The sequence below is a fragment of the Nycticebus coucang genome, chromosome 5, assembly GCF_027406575.1.
Source record: "Nycticebus coucang isolate mNycCou1 chromosome 5, mNycCou1.pri, whole genome shotgun sequence".
Lineage (NCBI taxonomy): Eukaryota > Metazoa > Chordata > Mammalia > Primates > Lorisidae > Nycticebus > Nycticebus coucang.
In genome coordinates this window covers 64,594,288-64,618,574 of record NC_069784.1, presented here as the reverse complement: position 1 = coordinate 64,618,574, position 24,287 = coordinate 64,594,288, and the positions used below count along the sequence as shown (strand labels likewise).

General features: G+C 43.0%; 1 protein-coding gene across 6 annotated transcripts in view; it reads right to left on the bottom strand.

The window, feature by feature from the left end:
* Window positions 1-19,777, bottom strand: part of CASP8AP2 (caspase 8 associated protein 2) — a 50,350-nt gene extending 30,573 nt beyond the window's left edge. For 4 of the 6 annotated variants that reach the window (XM_053591976.1, XM_053591979.1, XM_053591981.1 and 1 more), the window contains exons 1-5: window positions 19,718-19,777; window positions 10,585-10,667; window positions 4,007-4,075; window positions 1,273-1,373; window positions 275-349 (exon numbers count right to left, since the gene is read on the bottom strand). In XM_053591976.1, the coding sequence (XP_053447951.1) occupies window positions 275-349; window positions 1,273-1,373; window positions 4,007-4,075; window positions 10,585-10,639 (300 nt within the window). In that variant the 5' untranslated portion in view covers window positions 10,640-10,667; window positions 19,718-19,777. Of the gene's footprint in view, window positions 1-274; window positions 350-1,272; window positions 1,374-4,006; window positions 4,076-10,584; window positions 10,668-17,564; window positions 18,177-19,717 lie in introns of those variants that run through there. The other 2 variants (XM_053591977.1, XM_053591980.1) reach the window with 2 other exon arrangements.
* Window positions 19,778-24,287: the final 4,510 nt, after the last annotated feature.

Here is a 24,287-nt window from a genome sequence, read left to right as displayed (position 1 = left end):
CATTATCACTACAAATTTTCTTCTCTTTTTACATCAAGTATTATGATGCAAAAAATTTTCTACTATTTAACTATTAATTGATCTAACAAATCTTTGTCAATGTCATTTAACAATAATTAAGCAGTTTTCCTGTATCAATTTCATCAAAACAAGATATAATGTATATTTCCCAGATTTCCTATTTCATTTAATACTAAAATAAAGCATCTTTAATTGCCAACACTTTAGCATTTCAATCTCTATTTATAACAAAAAAAACTTCTTAAAATCGTACCTGTGCCTGTATTTCCTTAAACTTTTTCATCAGCTCTTTCATTTGCAACTGACATTTTCCATATTCTACCTGCAACTGTAAAATATAAAAGGACTAAATTTAAGGATTATTTTATTATTTTAGCTGAAATGATATTTTTATTGTATTTATTTATTTATTTTGAGACAGAGTCTTACTATGTCGCCCTGGGTAGAGTGCTGTCACGTCACAGCTCACAGCAACCTCAAATTCTTGGGCTTAAGCAATTCTCTTGCCTCAACCTCCCAAGTAGCTGGGACTACAGGTGCCAGCCACAATGCCCAGCTATTTTTTTCTCACAGTTGTCGTTGTTTTAGCAAGCCCTGAGCGGATATGAACCCGCCTGCCGCAGTGTATGTGGCTGGCGCGACAACCGCTGAGCTACAGGCGCTGAGCCTAAAATGACATTTTTAAATGTTGAAAACTTGGTGACTCAATCCACCAAGAAGTGTAGATGGCATCTACTTCTAATAGGTATTTAGTAAGATTACTGCTTCTTTAAAAACTCCAAACCTTAAAACTCAAATGCATTAGAAATAAATGCAAGCCTGAGGATATTTTTTTTTTTTTTGTGGCTTTTGGCCGGGGCTGGGTTTGAACCCGCCACCTCCAGCATATGGGACTGGTGCCCTACTCCTTGAGCCACAGGTGCTGCCCAAGCCTCAGGATATTTCATGCAACATACAATAAAATTTAGCACAAATCATGAAAAGATTAAAATGTTACACTTCAACTGATACCTTTTTGAAGTGTCATACATTTAGACACTTAAATTTAATCAAGCAAAGTTGTAACTAAATTTAGACAAGTATTCAGAAAGCATTCCTTTAAGCAGATTTGAAGGCAGAAACAGACTGAAAAATTCTCTAAGTCTAAGAGCTAGTTCCTAAACACAGAATATTTAATAGTAAGCTGCTGATTGCTCTTAAGGAGCTACGAAAGAGTAAACAACTGTCCTTCTGAGTTGCAGCAAACCATACATCATTATACGTTGCCTCCTTTGCAGTTCCTTCTTCAGTCAGGATCTCTTCATATAAATCTAAACAATTTCTTGATGGCACACAGGTTTTGGAGGCACAATCTAAAAATAAAGAAATTTAAAAACCTTACATTAAAATATTTGTTACACTTTTCGATGTTGGGTTATACATTTCTCTACCTCCTACACTTCATTCTGCATTTCATTTCACTTATATTCCAAATTTACACTGATTCCACAGATGACTACAATGACTAAAATACCAGTTTACCTAAAATGACTGTTGATCAGGTGTGTCCAAAACTTTTAGAGATCTGATTATGGTAAAGATTTGAAATTTATTTTATTTCCTTTCCCCTCACCCCCCAAGACAGAGTCTCACTATGTCGCCCTTGGCAGACATAGTGCCACAGCTGACAGCAATCTCAAACTCTTGGGCTTAAGTGATTTTCTTGCTTCGGCCTCCCAAGTAGCTGGGACTACAGGCACCTGCCATAACACCTGGCTATTTGTTGTTGTTATTGTTGTTGTCATTGTTATTTAGCAGGCGTGGGCTAGATTTGTCCCCATCAGCCCTGATGCATGTGGCTGATGCCCTAACCACTGAGCAAAGAGCGCCAAGCCTTGTTTCCTTTTTCTGAGACTGTTCTCATTCTGTTGCCCAGCCTAGAGTACAGTAGTGTGATCATAGTTCACTGCAGCCTCAACCTCCTGGACTCAAGAGATCCTTCTGCTTCAACCTCCCAAATAGCTGGGACTACAGATGCACATGCCACCACACTCAGCCGATTTTATTTTTTATAGAGACAGGGTCTCAAGATATTGCCCAGACTGGTCTTGAATTCCTCCAGCCTCAGCCTCCCAAAGTGCTGGAATTAAAAGTATAAACCACTGCACCCAGCCAAGGTTTTTAATTTTGGATAAGTCATTAGACTACATGCTTATCACTATTACTGATACATTTGAAAATATTCAAAGGCCGGGTGAGGTGGCTTACACCTGTAATCCCAGCACTCTGGGAGGCCAAGGTGGGTGGATTGCCTGAGCTAATCAGTTTGAGAACAGCCTGAGCAACATGAGACTCTGTCTCTAAAAATAGCCTGTGGCAGGTATCTGTAGTCCCAGCTATTTGGGAGGCTGAGGCAAGAGAATAGCTTGAGCTCCAAAGCTTGAGGTTCCTGTAAGGTATGACACCACAACACTCTACTGAGTGCGACAAAGTAAGAATCTGTCTCAAAAAAAAAAGGAAATATTCATAATAACTACTATTTTCTAATGTTCTAATATCATTTAACATACAATAATATAACTAGAAACATATGCACAGACACTGGTACTGGTTGCCTTTCAATAATGGTAGAAAGTATTTTTGCACAAGGACCAATCAGATCCGAAACCTAGATGAATAATAAATGTGTGCTAACTTTTTTTTTTTTTGTAGAGACAGAGTCTCACTTTATCGCCCTCAGTAGAGTACCATGGCATTACACAGCTCACAGCAACCTCCAGCTCCTGGACTTAGGCGATTCTCTTGCCTCAGCCTCCTAAGTAGCTGGGACTACAGGTGCCCACCACAACGCCCAGATATTTTTTTGTTGCAGTTTGGCCGAGGCCAGGTTATAAACCAGCCACCCTTGGTATATGGGGCCAGCGCCCTACTCACTGAGCCACAGGCACTGCCCAATGTGTACTAACTTTTTGATACACACACATACACAGAGAAGGTGCCAAAAAATATATACCCTTTTTCTTTTTGAGACAGTCTCACTCTGTTGCCCTGGGTAGAGTGCTATGGTGTCATTATAGCTCATGGCAATCTCAAATTCTTGGGTTTAGGTGATCCTTTTGCCTCAGCTTCCCGAATACCTAGGATGACAGTCACCCACCACAATGCCCGACTAGTTTTTCTATTTTTAGTATATACCAGGTCTCCCTGTTGCTCAGGCTGGTCTCCACTCACCTCAGCCTCCCAGAGTGATAGTATTATAAGCATGAGCCACAGTGCCTGGCCTTAAATATATATTTTAAAGACAAGGTCTTACTCTGTCACCCAGGCTAGAGACCAATGACCACCCCTCACTGTAATCTCAAACTCCTGGGCTTAAGTGATCCTCCCACCTCGGCCTTCTGAATAGCTAATTTTTGAAAAAATTTTTTAGAGATGGGGTCTCACTGTGTTGCCCAGACTGGCCTCAATCTGTTGGCCTCAAGCAATCCTCTACTCCAGCCTCCAAAAGTGCAAGGATTACAGGTGTGAGTCACTGCACCTGGCCTAATGTGTTTTATTGATCAACCTTTGGGCAAGAAAATAATTATCTAAGTATAATCATTTCTAAGAATGGGCAAATTGGGTTCGGCGCTTGTGGCTCAAGCAGGTAAGGCACCAGCCACATACACTTGAGCTGGCGGGTTCCTATCCAGCCTGGGCACCAAACAACAATGATGCCTGCAACCAAAGGATGGCCGGGTGTTGTGGCGGGTGCCTATAGACCCAGCTGCTTGGGAGGCGGAGGCAGGAGAATCGCTTGAGCCCAGGAGTTGGAGGTTGCTGTGAGCTGTGATACCACAGCATTCTACCCAGGGCGATAGCTTGAGACTCTGTCTCAAAAAAAAAAAAAAAAAGAATGGGCAAATTGTTTAGGAGCTAAAAGTTATTATACCAGGAATTGGTACCAACAAAATAAATACAACAAACTGACCAAACAAAATGAAACTATTTTATGAAATTTACATACCAGAAACAGCACTGTCCAGCCCAGCATAGATATCCAATGAGCCTTCATCATTATTTTTAAGAGGGGAAGCTGCAAGAAAAGCAAATAGTTAAAACTGACTTTATAAACCGAGGTTTTTCCATTCCTACACTGAAGAACCAAGGAAGGAGATTTCATTAGTTGTGCTCAAAAAAAGAGGAAGTTTTCTACATACTTTTAAACAGGAAGATTTTGGCATACATACATGCAAATTTACGTCTGACTACCTCAGATTTAGGATTCATTTTCAAAAATACACTAGTAGGGCAGTGCCTGTGACTCAAAGGAGTAGGACGCCAGCCCCATATACCAGAAGTGGTGGGTTCAAACCTGGTCCAGCCAAAAACTACAAAAAAAAAAAAATACACTGGGCGGCGCCTGTGGCTCAGTTGGTAAGGTGCCGGCCCCATATACCGAGGGTGACGGGTTCAAACCCGGCCCTGGCCAATCTGCAACCAAAAAAAAAAAAATACACTAGTGTGGCTGGGCATGGTAGCTCACGCCTATAATCCCAGCACTTGGGACGCTAAGGAAGGTGGATTGCCTGAGCTCATGAGTTCAAGACCAGCCTGAGCCAGAGTGAGACTCTGTCTCTAAAAAATAGCTGGGTGTTATGGCCTGTGCTTATAGTCCCAGCTACTTGGAAGGCTGATGCAAGAAGATTGCTTGAGCCCAAGAGTTTGAGGTTGCTGTACACCTTGATGCCCTGGCACTTTACTGGGGGCAAGAAGGTGAGACTTTGTCTCAAACAAAAATAAACAAAAAAGGGCGGCGCCTGTGGCTCAGCGAGTAGGGCGCCGGCCCCACATGCCGAGGTTGGCGGGTTCAAACCCAGCCCCGGTCAAACTGCAACAACAAAAAAAAATAGCCGGGCGTTGTGGCGGGCGCCTGTAGTCCCAGCTACTAGGGAGGCTGAGGCAAGAGAATCGCGGAAGCCCAGGAGTTAGAGGTTGCTGTGAGCCGTGTGACGCCACGGCACTCTACCCCAGGGCGGTACAGTGAGACTCTGTCTCTACAAAAAAAAAAAAAATAAATAAACAAAAAAATTACCCAAAAGAGGGAAGATTTTTTTTTTAAAAAAAGAAAAGAATAGAGTCTTGGTGACCTATAATATCAAAAGTTCTCATTCATTCTATATTTGGAGTCCAGAAGCAAATAGAGAATGAGGAAAATTGGCTTGGCGCCCATAGCTCAGTGGTTAGGGTGCTGGCCACATGCACTAGGGCTGGTGGGTTCGAACCTGGCCAGGGTCTGCTTAACAACAATGACAACAACAAAAAATAGCCAGGTGTTGTGGTGGGCACCTATAGTCCCAGCTATTGGGAGGCTAAGGCAAGAGAATGCTTAAGTCCAAGAGTTTGAGGTTGCTGTGAGCTGTGTAATGCCACGGTACTCTATGGAGGATGACATAGTGAGTCTGTCTCCAAAAAAAAAGAATGGGGAAAATTGATACAGGAGGGATATTAAAAGGTGCCAAATGGACTAGACATGGTAAATAAATGAGTTAACTATAAAAGACTGATTTTTCCTCTTAATTTAATTTCACTGAATTTTCCTTTTTTTTTTAAGACTGAGCCTCAAGTTGTCGCCCTGGGTAGAGTGCCATAGCATCACAGCTCACAGCAACCTCCAACTCCTGGGCTCAAGCAATTCTCTTGCCTCAACCTCCCAAATACCTGGGACTACAGGTGCCCGCCACAACGCCTGGCCATTTTTGGTTGTAGCTGTCATTGTTGTTTGGCAGGCCCTGGCTGGATTCAAACCCACCAGCTCAAGTGTAAGTGGCTGGCGCCTTAGCCGCTTGAACCACAGGAGCCAACCCTGAATTTCTTTAAGATACTGGGGTTTTTTTCTTTTTTTTGGAGACAGAGTCTCACTTGATCACCCTCAGCAGAGTGTAGTGGTGTCTTAGCTCACAGCAACCTCAAACTTTTGGGTTTAGGCGATTCTCTTGCCTCAGCCTCCCAAGTAGCTGGGACTACAGGCACCCGCTACAACACCCAGCTATTTTTGGAGACAGGGTCTCGCCCTTGCTCAGGCTGGTCTCAAACTCCTGAGCTCAGGCAATCCACCAAGTTCAGGGTCCCAGAGTGCTAAGATCACAGGTGTTAGCCACTGCACCCAGCAGGACTGTTTAAAGTAAAAACTACAGCACTATATTGTGAAGTTTATGACAAAAAAGGTAGCAAGATGCTGGATAAATTCAACTATATATACAAGTGTCTACATTTTTTTTTTTGCAGTTTTTGGCCAGGGCTGGGTTTAAACCCACCACCTCCAGCATATGGGGCTGGTGCCCTACCCCTTTGAGCCACAGGCACTGCCCAGTGTCTACATTTTTATATGAAAAGGTACAATACTAAGAAATAAACTGCAAAATGTTAAAAGATATACATTATAATCCCTTGAACAATTACTAAAAGAGATACAGCCAAAATGCTCATACATAAATTAAAATGGAATTCAAAAATACATTCAAATACTATTGCACAGAAAGCAAGAAAGTCAGGAAAAATAACAGATGAAACAAACCAAAACCAAATATTAAAATGACAGGCCAGGCATGGTGGCTCATGACTATAATTCTACCACTCTGGGAAGCCAAGGTAGGAGGATTGCTTGAGGTCAGGGAGTTCAAGAGCATCCTGAGCAAGAGCGAGACCCCATCTCTACTAAAAATAGAAAAAATTAGCCAGGCACGGTGGTGTGCACCTGTAGTCCCAGTTACTAGAGAGGCTGAGGTAGGAGGATGGCTTAAACCCAATAGTTTGAGGTTGCAGTGAGCTATGATGACACCAGTGTATTCCACCCAGGGCAAAGTAGCGGTACCTCAAAAAAAAAAGAAAAATGTTAACATTGCAGATGTGATCAAATTTAATCATTTGTGATCTAAGTGACAAATACTCATTATTTGAGTATTAATGACAAATACTCATTATACTTTCAATTATTCTGTTGGCTTAAAATTTTTCTTTTTTGAGACAGAGTCTCACTCTGTTGTCCTAGATAGAGTGCCATGGCATCATAGCTCACAACAATTTCAAACTCCTGGGTTACAGCTATCCTTTTGCCAAGAAGCTGGGACCACAGGCACCCAGCACAAGGACTGGCTATTTTTTTTCTATTTTTAGTAGAGATGAGATCTTGCTCTTGCTCAGGCTGGTTTCAAACACCTAAGTTCAAGCAATCCACCCATCCTGGCCTCTCAAAGTGTTAGGATTATAGGTGTGGGCCACCGCCCCTGACCAGCTTAAAATTTTTCAAAGTATGCTGCGAACTAACCTGCAGCATAGCAACTTGAAACTACATCAGCAAAAATAAAGAACTCTAAATACTATTGCCCAGAGTGGTTATGATGGCCATATTTGGTGTGAAATCTTCCACAAAAATCTATCAATATTAATTTTGAAAAAATAATATAGCCAAAACGCTCATACATAAATTAAAATGGAATTCAAAAATACATTTAAGCAAAAATGGAATTCCACTAAACATGTTTTATAACTGTCCTTTCACTCTGTAACATAGTGATCATAATTCTGATCAATAAATATGTCTACTTTCTGTGTGGAATGTGGATGTCTGAAACTCAGTTAAAAAAAAAAAAAATCAACTCTAACCGAGCTTCTCCAAGACACATTGTGATGAACCTGTCCAAAGTCAAGACGAAAGAAAAGATTCTGCAAGCTGCCAGGAGTAAGCGCCAGTTGACCTACAGGGGCAAATCCATCAGAGTGACCGCAGACTTCTTTAATGAAACTTTCCAAGCAAGAAGACAATGGTCATCTACCTTTAATCTACTTAAACAGAACAATTTCCAGCCCAGAATTCTGTACCCTGCTAAGCTAAGCTTCAAAATTGATGGAGAAATCAAATCATTTACGGATATACAAACATTGAGGAAATTCGCCACAACAAGACCAGCTCTACAGGAAATACTTCAACCTATTCTGCACACTGACCACCACAATGGATCAGCAGCAAAGTAAGAACTCAGAAATTAAAGGACAGAACCAAACCTCCACACTGATGCAAAAGATAAAACTAAGCAATGGACTCTCACCAAATAAGACGAATAGAATACTACCACACTTATCAATTATCTCAATAAATGTTAATGGCTTGAATTCCCCACTGAAGAGACATAGATTGGTTGACTGGATTAAAAAACACAAGCCATCCATTTGCTGTCTGCATATTAACCTGGATGGACGTGGAAGACATTATTCTTAGTAAAGCATCACAAGAATGGAGAAGCATGAATCCTATGTACTCAATTTTGATATGAGGACAATTAATGACAATTACGGTTATGGGGGGGAAAACAGAAAGAGGGAAGGAGGGAGGTGGGTGGGGCCTTGGTGTGTGTTACACTTTATGGGGGCAAGACATGATTGCAAGAGGGACTTTACCTAACAATTGCAATCAGTGTAACCTGGCTTTTGTACCCTCAATGAATCCCCAACAATAAAAAAAAAAAAAAATAGCCTCTTTAAACAAAAAGAGAGCCCCAGTTTCCCTATGTCGCCCAGGTTGGAGGACATACAGTTAACTATTCACAGCTGCCATCATAGCTCACTGCAGCCCCAACCTCGTGGGCTCAAGAAATCCTTCTGCCTCAGCTTCCAACTACAGACATGTGCCATCACACCCTGCTACCATAGCCAGAGTATTTCCTTGAGGACTAGAACTGTGTTCATCTTATTCAGTTTTATATCCCCAGTAACTGACACTTAGCTGGGCACCTAAAAGATATTTACTAAATACTAATAGAATAAATGGAAGAGAAATTCAAAAAAAATAATAATAATAAAATAAATAAATATGTCTATAATCTAAAAAAGTGTAATGAGGCCATAGCATAATTTAATTAAAATAGATTAGAGAATAATGTTACATCAGAATGTGAAAGTTTGTCTTCTGCATATAATTTAAAATATTTCTATTTTATGAACTTATTTTCCTGTAATGTCTCGGTTATCGTTTTCTCTTTTTTTACACTTAATAGCAGAAATTTATTAAGAGCAACTGTAAGCAGATGGGCTGCCACCAAAAATGGAAAATGACAACAGCCAGTTATCTCTTTTTCAAAGTACATCACGCTCTATAACTATCAATTTTCCCCTGAACAGTGCTCAAGAATCATTGCATTTCTTGGAAATATTAACTTCAAGAGTACTCTGAAAGCACAGAATAAGGAAGGTCATATTTACTCCTATGTGCCAGGCATTTTATTGTATTGATTCATTTACAAATGAAAGTTGACGATAGTTTTTTCAATGAGAATGAGTAAATAATTTTGTAATTAAAAAAATAAATTTACCTACAGAGGTCTCATCAAGTATTATTTTTTTATAAAACTGGCTCCTTATTAATATAGCGAATAAAATTAATTTTTGAATGTAAAAAAATAAAAAAAATAAAAAATAATTTAAAAAGACAATTAGAAATCTATGATGAGTACCCTAGGGTGTCTGAATAAAGATTTTGATTAAACCCTATAACTCTGAGGTCCATTACAAAAAGATTCCTGTTCATCATCATAATGAACAGACGCACAATAATCCAATCATTCTCTAGTGAGAAAGATCTTAGTTATTATCTTTTTGAAAAAAACATATAGAGGGCGGTGCCTGTGGCTCAAGGAGTAGGGCGCCGGTCCCATATGCCAGAGGTGGCGGGTTCAAACCTAGCCCTGGCCAAAAACCAAAAAAAAAGAAAAAAATATATAGAAACCTGCAAGTAGCAAAGGAATTGCTTCTGGATTGATGATTTCTTATGCATGTTAAACCTATTATTGCAAAAGAATAAATAGCTACATATAAACATAAAAAAAAAAAAAATAAGAAAGAAAGGGTGGCGCCTGTGGCCACCAGCCCCATATACTAAAGGAGGCGAGTTCAAACCCAGCCCCAGCCAAAAACTGCAAAAACTAACTAACTAAATAAATAAATAAATAAATAAAACAAAAGACAATTAGAAGTAGCTCTTACCAGCTCGGCACCCGTAGCTCAGTGGTTAGGTGCTGGCCACATGCACCAGGGCTGGTGGGTTCGAACCCAGCCCAGGCCTGCTAAAAACCAATGACAACAGGCTGGCACCTGGAGCACAGTGGTTACAGTGCCAGCCACATACACCATGGCTGACCAGTTTGAAACCGCCTGGGTCTGCTAAAAACTAACAATGACAACCGCAACAACAACAAAAAATAGCCAGGCACTGTGGCGGGTACCTGCAGTCCCAGCTACTTGGGAGGTTGAGGCAAGAGAATCACTTAAGCCCAAGAGTTGGCTATTGCTGTGAGCTGTGATGCCACAGCACTCTACTGAGGGCAACATAATTAGACTCTATCTCAATAAAAAAAAAAAAATGACAACAACCAAAAAAAATAGCCGGGCACTGTGGTGGGCACCTGTAGTCCCAGCTACTTGGGAGGCTAAGGCAAGAGAATCACTTAAGCCCAAAAGTTAGAGGTTGCTGTGAAGCCATCGCACTCCAACAAGGGCGACATAATGAGACTCTGTCTCAAAAAATAAAAATAAAAAAGAAGTATCTCTTACCAGAAAAGACATCAAATAGACTTGTTCCATCACCATTGTCATCATCTGCTGCCATGATCCTATTTCCTTTTGATAGTCACCACCTGGCGTATTAAAAAGAAAAATTTTGTACTATTAAAAACCACCTCACAATTCAGAGAATAAAATCTAATTTCAAGTTAAAAAGCAACATTTAAATGTGGACACAATGAATAAGTTTCACCTTCTACCATCCTTAAAAACAGACTCACGATATTAAAATAAATTCCTGACAAGTATGATGGTAGTGGGTTATCAGAACTTAGTGGCCTAGGCACAGTAGCTCACGTCTATATATCCCAGCACTCCAGGAGGCTGAGTTGGGCGGACCACATGAGGTCAGGAGTTCCAGACCAGCCTGAGCAAGAGGGAGACCAAGTTTCTACCAAAACTGGAAGAACCAGCCAGGCACCATAGATAGCACCTGTACTCACAGATATTTGAGAGGCTGAGGGAAGGAAAGGGATGGCTTGAGCCCAAGAATTTGGGGTTGCTGTAAGCAATGATGCCATGGCACTCTATCCAGGCTAACGGAGTGGGACTCTCTCTCTCAAAAAAAAAAAAGTTGGGGGGGGCCTGGTACAGTGACTCATGCCTATAATCCTACCACTCTGGGAGGCCAAAGCAGGTGAGCCTGAGCTCACAAGTTCAAGGAACAGCGAGACCCTGTCTCTGAAAATAGCTGGGCATTGTGGCAGGCACCTATAGTCCGAGCAACTGAGGTTGAGACAAGCAAATCACCTGAGCCCAAGAGTCTGAGGTTGCTGTGACGCCACAGCACTCTACCAAGGGCAACAAAGTGAAACTCTCTCCAAAAAATAAATAAATAAATATCTAAAAAACAAATAAATAAAAATAGAAAGCCAGGTGCAGTGGCTCATGCCTATAATCCTAGCACTCTGGGAGACGAGGCAGGTGGATAGCCTGAGCTCAGCGAGACTCCATCTCTACAAAATATAGCTGAGCCTTGTGGTGGGCACCTGTGGCCCCAGCTACTCGAAAGGCTGAAGCAAGAGGATTGTCAGATGGCACCTGTGGCTTAGTGGGTAGATAGAGTCTTACTCTGTTACGCAAGCCCCGTAAACCAAGGGTGGCAGGTTCAAACCCAGCCCTGGCCAAACTGCAACAAAAAAATAGCTGGGCATTGTGGCAGGCACCCGTAGTCCCAGCTACTCTAGAGGCTGAGTCAAGAGGATTGCCTAAGCCCAGGAGTTGGGGGTTGCTGTGAGCTGTGTGATGCCACGGCACTCTACCCAGGGCAATAAAGTGAGACTCTGTCTCTACAAAAAAAAAAAAAAAAGGAAGATTGTCCAAGCTCAGGAGTTAGAGGTGCTATGAACTATGACACAATGACACTCTACCCAGGGGCATAGAGTAAGACTCTATCTCAAAAAAAAGTAAAATAAGAATAGACTTACTGTGCTTTGAACTTCTTTTGAAAATAATTTAATCTGTGGTCTTTAAATATTTGGGGGGCACACCAGTTGAAATTCACTGATCTAGGAGAATCAGGACCTTTTTCTTCATGCAGAATAACTAAATTTTATACTGAAGTACAGTCATTTGTCACTCAACAGTACAGATGCATTCTTAGATAAGCACCTTTAGGGGATTTCATCATTTTAAGAAAAGAAGGTACTTACACAAACCTAGATGGGTACAGCTTCCAACACACCTAGGCTATATGGCATACCCTCCCAGGCTATTAACCTGAACAGCATATTACTGAATACTATAGGCAACTGCAACACATGATAAATACTTTTGTTTATCTAAATATAGAAAAGGTACAATAAAATTATGATATTACCTGGCTGGACGATAAGGCTCGAAAACTCATCCTAGAAAAAGTACTACATACCTCACTGCTGAATATCACTGTGGTCACCTTCAGGCCAGACGAGGTGGCTCACACCTGTAATCCTAGCACTCTGGGGAACTGAGGCAGACAGATCTCCTGAACTCAGGAGTTCCAGACCAGCCTCGGCTACAGTGAGACTCCATCTACTTTTCTTTTCTTTTTTTTTTTTGATATAGAGTCTCACTCTATTGACCAGAGTAGAGTGCCAAGGCCTTAACCTAGCTCACACCAAACTCAAACTCCTAGGCTCGAGTGATCCTCCCCCATCTTCCTCAGTAGGAGGGACCACATGTGCCCACCATAGCACCCAGCTAATTTTTTTCTTTTTTTTTTTTTTTTTAATGCTTTATTTACTTATTTATTTTGCAGTTTTTGGCCAGGTTTGAACCTGCCACCTCCGGTATATGGGGCCAGCACCCTACTCCTTTGGGCCACAGGCACCGCCCAGAATTTTTCTACTTTTAGTAGAGACAGAGTCTGACTCTTGTTCAGGCTGATCTCATAATTCTCCTGCCTCAGTCTCCCAGAGTGCTAGGATTCTAGGTATGAGTCACCATGCCTGGTGACCCTTTTCTGCATAATTAATCCTCATTCCCTTTTTCTATCAATACAATGAACAGATATCATTGCATTTAGTACCCTCTATTGCAAACACTCACTTTTTAAATCACTAGTTCTTAACTTTTAATATGCACGAGAACACTTGGAAGAGTTAAAACATCAAACTGATATAGCCCATTCCCAATGTTTCTAACTCAGTAGGTCTAAGGTGAGGCTTGAGAATTTTTCTTTCTTTTTTGAGACAGTCTGTCACCCTCCATAGAATGCCATGACATCACAGCTCACAGCCACCTCAAACTCTTGGGCTCAAGTGATTCTCTTGCCTCAGCCTCTCAAGTAGCTGGGACTACAGGTGCCCCCATAACACCCAGCTATTCTTTAGAGATGGGGGTCTCCCTCTTGCTCAGGCTGGTTTTAAAACTGTGAACTCAGGCAATCCACCTGCCTCAGCCTGCCAGAGTACTAGGATTATAGGTGTGAGCCACTGTGCCCAGCCTATCTTAAAGTTTTTGAAGTCAAAAGTCTCACTTGTCACCCTTGATGAATCTCCAACAATAAAAAAAAAAAGTCTCACTTGTCTAAAATCAAGATGTTGGTCTAGGCACCTGTAATCCTAGCACTCTGGGAGGTCTAAGCAGGTAGATGGCCTAAGCTTAGGACTTTGAGATCAGCCTGAGCAAGAACAAGACCCCATATCTACTAAAAACAGAAAAATTAGGTGGGCATTGTGGCAGGCACTTGTAATCCCAGCTCCTTGGGAGGCTGAGGCAAGAGGATTGCTCCCACCCAGGAGTTTGAGGTTGCTGTGAGCTATGAATGAGCTATGATGCCACGGCACTCCACCCAGGGGGACAGAGTGAGACTCAGTCTCAAAAAAAAATCAAAATGTTGAGAGCGGGGTGGTGCCTGTGGCTCAAAGAGTAGGGCGCCAGCCCCACATACTGGAGGTGGTGGGTTCAAACCTGGCCCCGGCCAAAAACTGGAGAAAAAAAAAAAGATGTTGAGAGGGCTATACTTTCTGAGGATTGCAGAAGAGAAACCTGTCCCTTGGCTTTTCCAACTTCTAGAAGCTGCCTACATTTCTTGCTGGTGCCTCTTCCTACACCTTCAAAGCCAACAGCACACCATCTTCTTTCCTCTTTGACCTGTTTCCATATTCACATTGCCTTCTGTGTGTGTGCTTCTGTCATCATCTAACCTTCCGCCTCCCTCCTATAAGGACTCTTGGAAGTACAATGGGACTACCTGGATAATACAAGACACTCTTCCGCTTCAAAATCTTTTTATTTTTTTTTTTGAGACAAGAGTGTCACTATGTCACCCTCAGTAGAGTGCCATGGCTTCCCAGCTCACAGCAACCTCAAACTCTTGGGCTTAAGCGATTCTCTTGCCTCAGCCTCCTGAGTAGCTGGGACTACAGGCATCCACCACAATGCCCAGCTATCAAAATCTTTAACTTAATCATTATCTGCAAAGTCCCTTTTGCCATGTAAGGTAACAGATTCACAGGTACCAGGTATTAGCATATAGGCACTCTTGAGGGGCCATTATTTGGCCTACTACACAGAGGAACTGATTTTTTGGGGGGAGAGGGAGACAGAGTCTCACTTTGTCACCCTTAGTAGAGTGTTGTGGCATCATAGCTCACAGCAACCTCAAACTCTTGGGCTCAGCCTCCTGAGTAGCTAGGATTACAGGTGCCTACCACAATGCCTGGCTATTTCTTTTTTTTTAAGAGAGGGGGGTTCTCGAGCTGGCTCAGGCTGGTCTCAAACCTGTAAGCTCAAGTAATCCACCCACCTCAGCCTCCCAGAGTGCTAGGATTACAGGCATAAACCACAGCACCAGGCCTGAGGAACTGTTTTTTAATTTTAATTAATTTGAAGATGCCAGGCCCAGTGGCTCACACCTATAATTCTAGCACTCTTGGAGGCTGAGGCAGGTGGATTGCCTGAGCTCACAGGTTAGAGACCAGCCTGAGGCCAGAGACCCAACCTCTAAAAATAGCCAGGCATTCTGGCGGGCACCTGTAATCACAGCTACTTAGGAGGCTGAGGTAAGAGAATCACTTGAGCCCAAGAGTTAGCGGTTGCTGTGAACTATGACGCCACTCTACCAAGGGCCACCCTACCAAAGGCAACAAAGTGAAACTCCTGTCTCCAAAAACAACAACAAAAAAAAGTTTGAAGTAAAATAGCCATATGTGGCTAGAAGATACCCATTGGACAGCAGTTAGATCATGAGGAATCTGAAGGTAGGGATCAAGTTTTATAAATCGCCGTATTCCCAGTACTTAATATACATACAAGGAAATAAATGTTTGCTGGATAAACAAGGAAATCAGCCCCAGAAAGACTAAAACAGCCACAATATATGTCTAAGTTCATTAACTGAAGCTCACAGTTTACTACTAAGGGGATCCCACTGACCCTTGCTCAAAGACTACTTAGTCTCATTTACCATGAATAATTCACATCTAAAGGACTTCAACAGACCAGTGATTATTGCAACTTTAGTAACATGTAATTAGCTATAATACCTATTGGGCACTTGCAAAAATGTACTTGAATACTTTCCTGAGGTTATAAACTCCTGGACATCAGTATCTTATTTTCTGCAACTGCACAAATGTACATTATCTTCTTTGGTTAAACAGTTGATGGTGGCCAGGCACAATGGCTCACCTTAACGCCTGTAATCCCAGCACTTTGGGAGGCAGAGGCAGGAGGACTGTTTGTGGCCAGGAGTTTGAAACCAGCCTGAGAAATGTAGCAAGACCTCATCCTTACAAAAAAAATTTAAAAAATAGCAAGGTTTGGAGGTGTATACCTGCTGTCCTAGCTACCAGGGAAGCTGAGGAGGGAGGACCACTTGAGCATTGCAGTGGGCAGTGATCACACCACTGCACTCCAGCCTGGGAGACAGTGAAAGACTCTTATGTGTTTAAAATAAAAAATTAATGGTTGGTGGGCAAATAACAGGGTAAGGGAGAAAGACTACCATAAAAAGTAGGGTAACAGATCATATACACTCCTCTGCTGCCTCCTCAGAGTACTTAAAATTAAGAACAGCTGGCTCCGCTCGGCACCCATAGCACAGTGGTCACGACACCAGCCACATATACCGAAGGTGGCCAGCTAAACAACAATGACAACTGCAACAAAAAACAGCTGGGGGTTGTGGCGAGAGCCTATAGTCCCAGCTACTTGGGAGGTTGAGGCAAGAGAATCGCTTAAGCCCAAGAATTTGAGGTTGCTGTGAGCTATGATGCCATGGCATTCTACCAAGGGCGACATAGTAAGAGTCTGTCTCCAAAAAAAAAAATTAAGAACTGCTTAAAAAAAGACTTATACCTGTAATCCCAGCACTCTGGGAAGCCAAAATAGGTGGATTGCTCAAGCTCATGAGTTTGAGACTAGGCTGAGCAAGAATAAGACCCTGTCTCTACTAAACATAGAAAAACTAGCCAGGCGTAATGGCAAACACCTATGATCCCAACTACTTGGGAGGCGAAGGCAAGAGGATTGCTCAAGCCCAAGAGTTTGAGGTTGTTCTGAACCATGAGACCATGGCAATCTACCCAGGACAACAGAGTGAGATTCTGTCTTAAAAATAAAACAGGGGGGGCAGCGCCTGTGGCTCAAGGAGTAGGGCGCTGGTCCCATATGCCGGAGGTAGCGGGTTCAAGCCCAGCCCCGGCCAAAAATAAATAAATAAATAAAATAAAAATTAAAATAAAAATAAAACAGGGGGCAGCGCCTGTGGTTCAACAGAGTAGGGCACCGGCCCCATATACCAGAGGTGGTGGGTTCAAACCCAGCCCTGGCCAAAAACTGCAAATAAATAAATAAATAAATAAAACAAAATAACATAAAATCCTAGCACTCTGGGAGGCTGAGGCAGGTGGACTGCTTAAGTTCACAAGTTCGAGACCAGCCTGAGCAAAGAGACCCCTCTCTCTACTAAAAATAGAAAAACTAGAGGCAAGAGGATCGCTTGAGCCCAAGAGTTGAAGGTTGTTGTGAGCTATGATGCCATGGCACTAGACCCAGGGCAACAGCTTGAGACTCTGTCTCAAAAAAAAAAAAGACTGAAAGGAAAGTGTACTCGAATGTTCACTCTTCCCATTTCAAATTTTCCTTTACAACACAGCCTGAACTGTCTTTTCAAAATGCAAATCTGATCATGTTCCAGCCTCTGCTTAAAACCCTTCAGTGCTTCCCACTGTTCTTAGGGTAAAAAACAATTTTCATCACATCTCTTTTAAAGCCCCGCATGACCTGGCTTTTGCCTACCCTACTAGTGTCAATTGCATCACTCTCCCCCATCCCCCAGCAGTCTCTGATCATCCTGGCCTTCCTTAGCTCCTTGAACCTGGTGTTTTTTCCCCACACCACAGGGCTTCTGTAGGGAGTGCTTTTTTCTCAATGCTCTCTACTGTCACTTAACTTTTCCTTAATATTTTGCCTTAAGTAATTTTAAGCATCCCCTAGCCACCCTCCCTCCCCACTAAGTCAGGCCCTCTGTTATATATTCTTACACCATCGTGTTCTTTCCCGACATAACCTCTTCTCAAAGTTCATGATATATTTTGTGGGATTCTGGACTGTAAGCTCCATGAAGACCAGGACCATCTCTTTTCTGTTCCCCAGCTCTCAATGTATCCCCAGCTCTCAGCACAGGATCTGGCATGTTGGTAAGTAATAAAAGAATATCTGTTGAATTAATGAAATTCCCAATTTGTTAGAGACAACTCTGAAGTTTCTAGCTAAGGTAGATAACCATGCTTTTAACTGCAACAGAGAACCAAAGAAAACATGTTTAGTTATCTGTAGGAAATCTAGATGAAAATGTCTAAACGAGCTGGAAATAGTATGTCACACAGAACACATGGTAGGTATTATGATCTGGGACTCATTAGTATCTTGGTGATAGTTGAGATTACACTCTTTGAAATCACAAAGGCCAGTGATTCACCTAAAAAGAAAGAAGGGAGAAAGAAAAGGAAAAATAAATGTATCAGAACATCTTGGCAAGATTTTTTTCACACTTGCTCTCACCTTCCTCCCCCAATTTGAGGATCTCAAAATTGAGAGTTGCTACCAATGAGTGATGCACTTGTGAAAAGTGTAGAGGCAAAATTTTTAAGCTGAGAGCCATATGCTTTAAAAGAGTTGCAATCTCACTTACACATAACCTTTTTCAGAACAATTCCAATGAATTAAGATGTGAAAGTGAAGTAGATGAGATCACCTAGCCTTTTATGAAAAGACAACGTCTTAAAAAGCGGTTTGTTTTTTGTTTTTCTCTGACGGAGTCTCACTATGTCACCTTTGGTATAGTGTCTTGGCATCACAGCTCACAGCAACCTCAAACTCTCGGGCTTAAGTGATTGTCTTGCCTCAGCCTCCCAAGTAGCTGGGACTACAGGTGCCTGCCACAACATCCGGCTATCTTTTTGTTGCAGTTATCATTGTTGTTTTAGCTGGCCGGGCCAGGCTCGAACCCACCAGTCTTGGTGTATGTGGCTGGCGCCATAACCACTGTGCTACAGGCACCAAGCCAAAAGCAGTTTGTTTTTTACTGAAAGAAACAAGCATTTGTAGAGAAAAACAAGAAAAAGGCAGGGGAGATGGAAAGTCTGTACTTTCAGGCTCATATGAAAGCCAAACTAATACGGCAACATCCCAGAAGATGTTAGGAGCAAAATCTAACAAACGCTACCATATACTGTACACTTACTATGCAGGATGGGCCTAAATGCTCTACACACAGTTTCATTTACTTTAAATCCTCCCCAAAGTCCCAAGAGGTCCAACTATTCCTTTTCCCATTGAGGAAATAGAGGCGATTAGAAACCCTGACCAAGACAAACAGCTGGTAAATGGCAGAGATGACCAAAACCAAGAATGTTCATTGAGAGTATAAATACATTTGTTTTGAATGCGATCTCTCTTTTAAAACCCCAGGAAACACTAGAAGATAACTGGGGGCAGGGGGTGAGAGGATCTCTGCCTAGAAAGCCTGTCTTCCTCCAAAGAGGGAGGTGGGGGAAGGGCCTGAGCAGGGGCCAAAGGTTTGGGACTGGAGCTGTGGAGAATGGAAAAAACCGGGATTAGAGGCAAGAATCAAAGACAACTCGATTCCTGAAACATAAATCCTGAGATTCTGTGAATCCTCCTTTCACATCTGAACTAGAACCTACTGTGTGTCAGGGATGGCTCTTAGGCGCTGTAGAGATAAAGAAACGACTTCTCAGCCATAACACATTCGGAAACAACCAACATCCATGATCACCTGACACTTGGGGAAACGCATTTCTCCAAGAACACCAACCGAAAGCATTTGAGGATATACTCCTAGGCGAGACCGGATTTCGGAAGGCAGGCAGGACGAGTGGTCGAAAGGGCATTTCTAGGTGAGCTCGCCCCCGGGCCGCCCGGACCCTCTCGGGGGACCACAAAGGGACACCGGGTGCAAACCCAGAAACTGCACCCAGGGCAGCGGGAACCAGACTACCTGTGGCCCCCATACGTCAGTTGCGGCCCTTCCCCCACCGACTTGGCCTCTCTAAATGGATTCCCTCGGACTCTCTGGCTTCCTGGGCGCCGCTGAACTCAGCTAGGGGATCACCATCCCCTGCAGCCTCTTCCACAGCAGCCCTAAGTGGACCCGGCCCCCACAGCAACTTACCTGCCCTGCGGCGCCCAAGACAGCTCCGAATCCTTTCCAGACACCGAGGACCCCCTGACATCTCCACCAATACCAGAACTCTATTAGGACGCGGAGGCGGGACTCAGCGCCTATGACCAATCAGTTCAGACGCAATGCACGTCTCGGCGCAGATAACTAGTTCCCGCCTTTGGACGGGAGAAAAAAAATAACACGCTTGGCGCCAAACTTCCGTAGTCTCCTGCAGGTCCAAAGAGAAAGGGGCGGGGTATAAGGCGGCTAGGCGGCTAGGCGGCTAGGGGCTGGGCTTCACTGCGGAAAAGGCGGGGTCTGGGAGAAGCTCTTCAATGAAAGGGAAAGCGTGTTCTGAGAAGTCTCAGTTGTCCTTTATTCTTTACATTCTATTGAGTATCAGCTGCGTGCTAGACATAGTGCTTTCCTCAATTATGGTGAATAAATTTGTTCCCTGTCTCATTGGCTTTTCTGGATAATAGGCAGAAAAACAACTCAGAGTGTGGGAGCTCCAGGGAAGGGATCCTAGTGTAGTGTGGCGGGAGAGAGGACAGCTTTTTAAAGGTGGGGAATACCAGAATTGTCTTACAGACCTGTGCACACAGAGGGTGCTGATAGGTCTGGCCTCAGGAGCACGTCCTGCACCATTGATTGGTGGGGGAGAAAACAAAGCCATCTTCCTCAGCTACTTATAGAATCTGCCTATCTTGATGTCTACCTGTTTCCTCTGTATACCCATTTCAGTCTTTTTTTTTCCTTCCACTTCTTGACTTAGTGTCTCCCTCTGTCGCCCAGGCTAGAATGCTGTCCTCTTGCCTCAGCCTGCCGAGCAGCTGGGAATAAAGACCCACGCCCCAAAGCCCCGCTAGTTTGTTTGTTTTTAATGTTAGGGAACATTGAGGGTACAAAGAACCAGGTTACATTGCTTGCTTTTGTTAGGTAAAGTCCCTATTTTAATTGTGCCCTGCCCCCAAGAGGTGTACCCCATACCCCTCCCTCCTTTCCTCTCCACTCCCCCATTACCCCACCGCCCTCCATAATACATTCTTCTTAGTAAAGCATAACAAGAACAGAGAAGCAAGAATCCAATGTACTCAATTTTTCTTTTTTTTTTTTTTCAGACAGAGTCTCATTTGGTCACCCTCAGAACGTGCTGTGGCGTCATAGCTCACAGCAACCTCAAACTCTTGGGCTCAGGTAATCCTCTTGTCTCAGCCTCCGGAGTAGCTGGGACTACAGGCACCCTCCAGAACTCCAGGCTGTTTTTTTAGAGATGGGGTCTTGCTCTGGCTCAGGCTGGTATGGAACTCGAACTTGTGAACTCAGGCAATCCACCCACCTTGGCCTCCCAAATGCTGAGATTACAGGCGTGAGCCACCACGCCTAGCTCAATGTACTCAGTTCTGATATGAGGACAATTGATGCTAGCTAGTTTTTGATATTTTATGTAGACACAGCATTTTAACTCTTGCTCAGGCTGACCTTAGAAATCCTGGCCTCAAGCAATCCTTCCTCTTCAACCTTCCAAAGTGCTAGGACGACAGGCCTGAGCCACCATGCCGGGCCCCAGTTAAGTCTTAACAATGCATTCAGGGCCTGTCATCCTAGTACTCTGGGAGGCTGAAGCAGATGAATTGCTTGAGCTCAGGACTTTCAGACAAGCCTGAGTAGCGAGATCCCCTCTCTACTAAAAATAGAAAAGCTAGCTGGGTGTTGTGGTGGCCCCTGGAGACAAGAGGATCACTTGAGCCCAGGAGTTTGTGGTTGCAGTGAGCAAAGATGCCGTGACACTCTGCCAAGGGAGACAGTGAGAAACTGTCGAAAAGATGACGGCTATGTTAACCAGATCGATGAAAATATTTAAAATTGTATATAAAACCAGCACATTGTACCCCATGATTGCATTAATGTACACACCTATGATTTAATAAAGAAAAAAAAAGCCTTTGGAAAAGGCTCATGCCTGTAGCTCAGTGGTTAAGGTGCTGACAATATACACCAAGGCAGGCAGGTTCGAACTGGGCTCAGGCCTGCTAAACAACAATGACAACTGCGACAAAAAAAATAGCCAGGTGTTGTGATGGGCACCTGTAGTCCCAGCAACTTGGGAGGCTGAGGCAAGAGAATCCTTTAAGCCCAAGAGTTTGGGTTTGCTATGACCTGTGATGCCATGGCACTCTACCAAGGGCAACAGAGTGAGACTCTGTCTCAAAAAACCCAAAACTTTTGGAAAGGCCCCTTATTTGAAGAATATGTTCTGAAGAACACTGGCTTCCTAGATTCTCCCCTGCTCAGCTTTGCTTTTGAAGAGACATTAGACCAGCAGTTATTCCAGGATTCCACAGAGAGGAAACAGGAAGGAGTAGGGATTGTCTGCAAGGCATTCATAAGGCATCCATTGTTGGTGGAGCATAAAGTAGACAGTAAGGCTGGAGAGCAGGACGGGGATCAGACCTGGAAGAGCCATGGAGGACAGATCTGCATCTGGCAAATTTAGCCAGTCACAGATGGAAAATATAAAAATAAATAAAAATTTAAAATAACAATATAACAATTAAGAATATACAAATGCAGGTGGCACCTGTGGCTCATTGAGTAGGGTGCTGGTCCCATATACCAAAGGTGGCGGGTTTGAACCGAGCCTCAGTCAAACTGCAACAAAAAACTAGCCAGGTGTCGTGGTGGGCACCTGTAGTCCCAGCTACTTGGGAGGCTGAGGAAAGAGCATCACTTGAGCCCAAGAGTTGGAGGTTACTGTGAGCTATGATGCCATAGTACTCTACCCAGGGTGATAAAGTGAGACTCTGTCTCAAAAAAAAGAAAGAAATATATATATATGTATCTATAACATATTTATAGACACATATGTTTTATATATTTTTTTTTATAACTTTCAGATTCCTCTTCTCCAAGAATTGCTTTAAAGCAATTTTAATTTTTATTGTTGGGGATTCATTGAGGGTACAAGAAACAAGGTTACACTGATTGCATTTGTTAGGTAAAGTCCCTGTTACAATTTGCCTTGCCCCCAAAAGGTATGACACTCACCAAGACCCCATTGGCCTCTCTCCTTCCCTCTCTTTGCTTTTCCTTTCTCCCATCCCTCCTTCCTTCTTTCTCTCTCTGCTCTCCCCTTCCCCCACCCCCACGGTGTGATTAATTATCATTAATTATCCTCATATGAAAATTGAGTAATAGGGGCGGCGCCTGTGGCTCAGTCAGTAGGGTGCCGGCCCCATATACCAAGGGTGGCGGGTTCAAACCCGGCCCCGGCCAAACTGCAACCAAAAAATAGCCGGGCGTTGTGGCGGGTGCCTGTAGTCCCAGCTGCTCAGGAGGCTGAGGCAAGAGAATCGCTTAAGCCCAGGAGTTGGAGGTGGCTGTGAGCTGTGTGAGGCCATGGCACTCTACCGAGGGCCATAAAGTGAGACTCTGTCTCTACAAAAAAAAAAAAAAGAAAATTGAGTAATAGGATTCATGCTTCTCCATTCTTGTGATGCTTTACTAAGAAGAATGTGTTCCACTTCCATCCAGGTTAATACAGAGGCTGTAAAGTCTCCATTTTTTAAATGGCTGAATAGTATTCCATGGTATACATATACCACAGCTTGTTAATCCATTCCTGGATGGGTGGGCATTTAGGCTGTTTCCACATTTTGGCAATTGTAAATTGAGCTACAATAAACCGTCTAGTGCAAGTACCCTTATGATAAAAGGATTGTTTTCCTTCTGGGTAAATGCCCAGTAATGGGATTACAGGATCAAATGGGAGGTCTAGCTTGAGTTCTTTGAGGATTCTCCATACTTCTTCTAAAAAGGTTGTATTTGTTTGTAGTCCCACCAGCAGTGTAAAAGTGTTTCCTTCCCTCCACATCCATGCCAGCATCTGAGATTTTGTGATGCGGGCCATTCTCACTGGGGTTAGATGGATCTTAGGATGGTTTTGATTTGCATTTCTCTAATAATTAGGGATGATGAGCATTTTTTCATGTGTTTGTTAGCCATTCATCTGTCTTCTTTAGACAAGTTTCTATTCATGTCTCTTGCCCAGTGATTTATTGGATTGTTGGCTTTTTTCACATGGATTAATTTGAGTTCTCTATAGATCCTAGTTATCAAGCATTTGTCTGATTCAAAATATCCAAATATCCTTTCCCATTGTGTAGGTTGTCTCTTTGCTTTGGTTGTTGTCTCCTTAGCTGTACAGAAGCTTTTCAGTTTAATGAAGTCCCATTTGTTTATTTTTGTTGTTGCAATTGCCACATAGTCTTCTTCATGAAGTCTTTCCCCAAGCTAATATCTTCCAGTGTTTTTCCTATGATTTCTTTGAGGATTTTTATTGTTTCATGCGTTAAATTTAAGTCCTTTATCTATCTTGAATCAATTTTTGTGAGTGGAGAAAAGTGGATCCAGTTTCAGTCTTTTACATGTGGATATCCAGTTCTCCCAGCACCATTTATTGAATAGGGAGTCTTTCCCCCAAGGTACGTTCTTGTTTGGTTTATCAAAGATTAGGTGGTTGTAAGATGTTAGTTTCGGGCGGCGCCTGTGGCTCAGTCGGTAGGGCGCCGGCCCCATA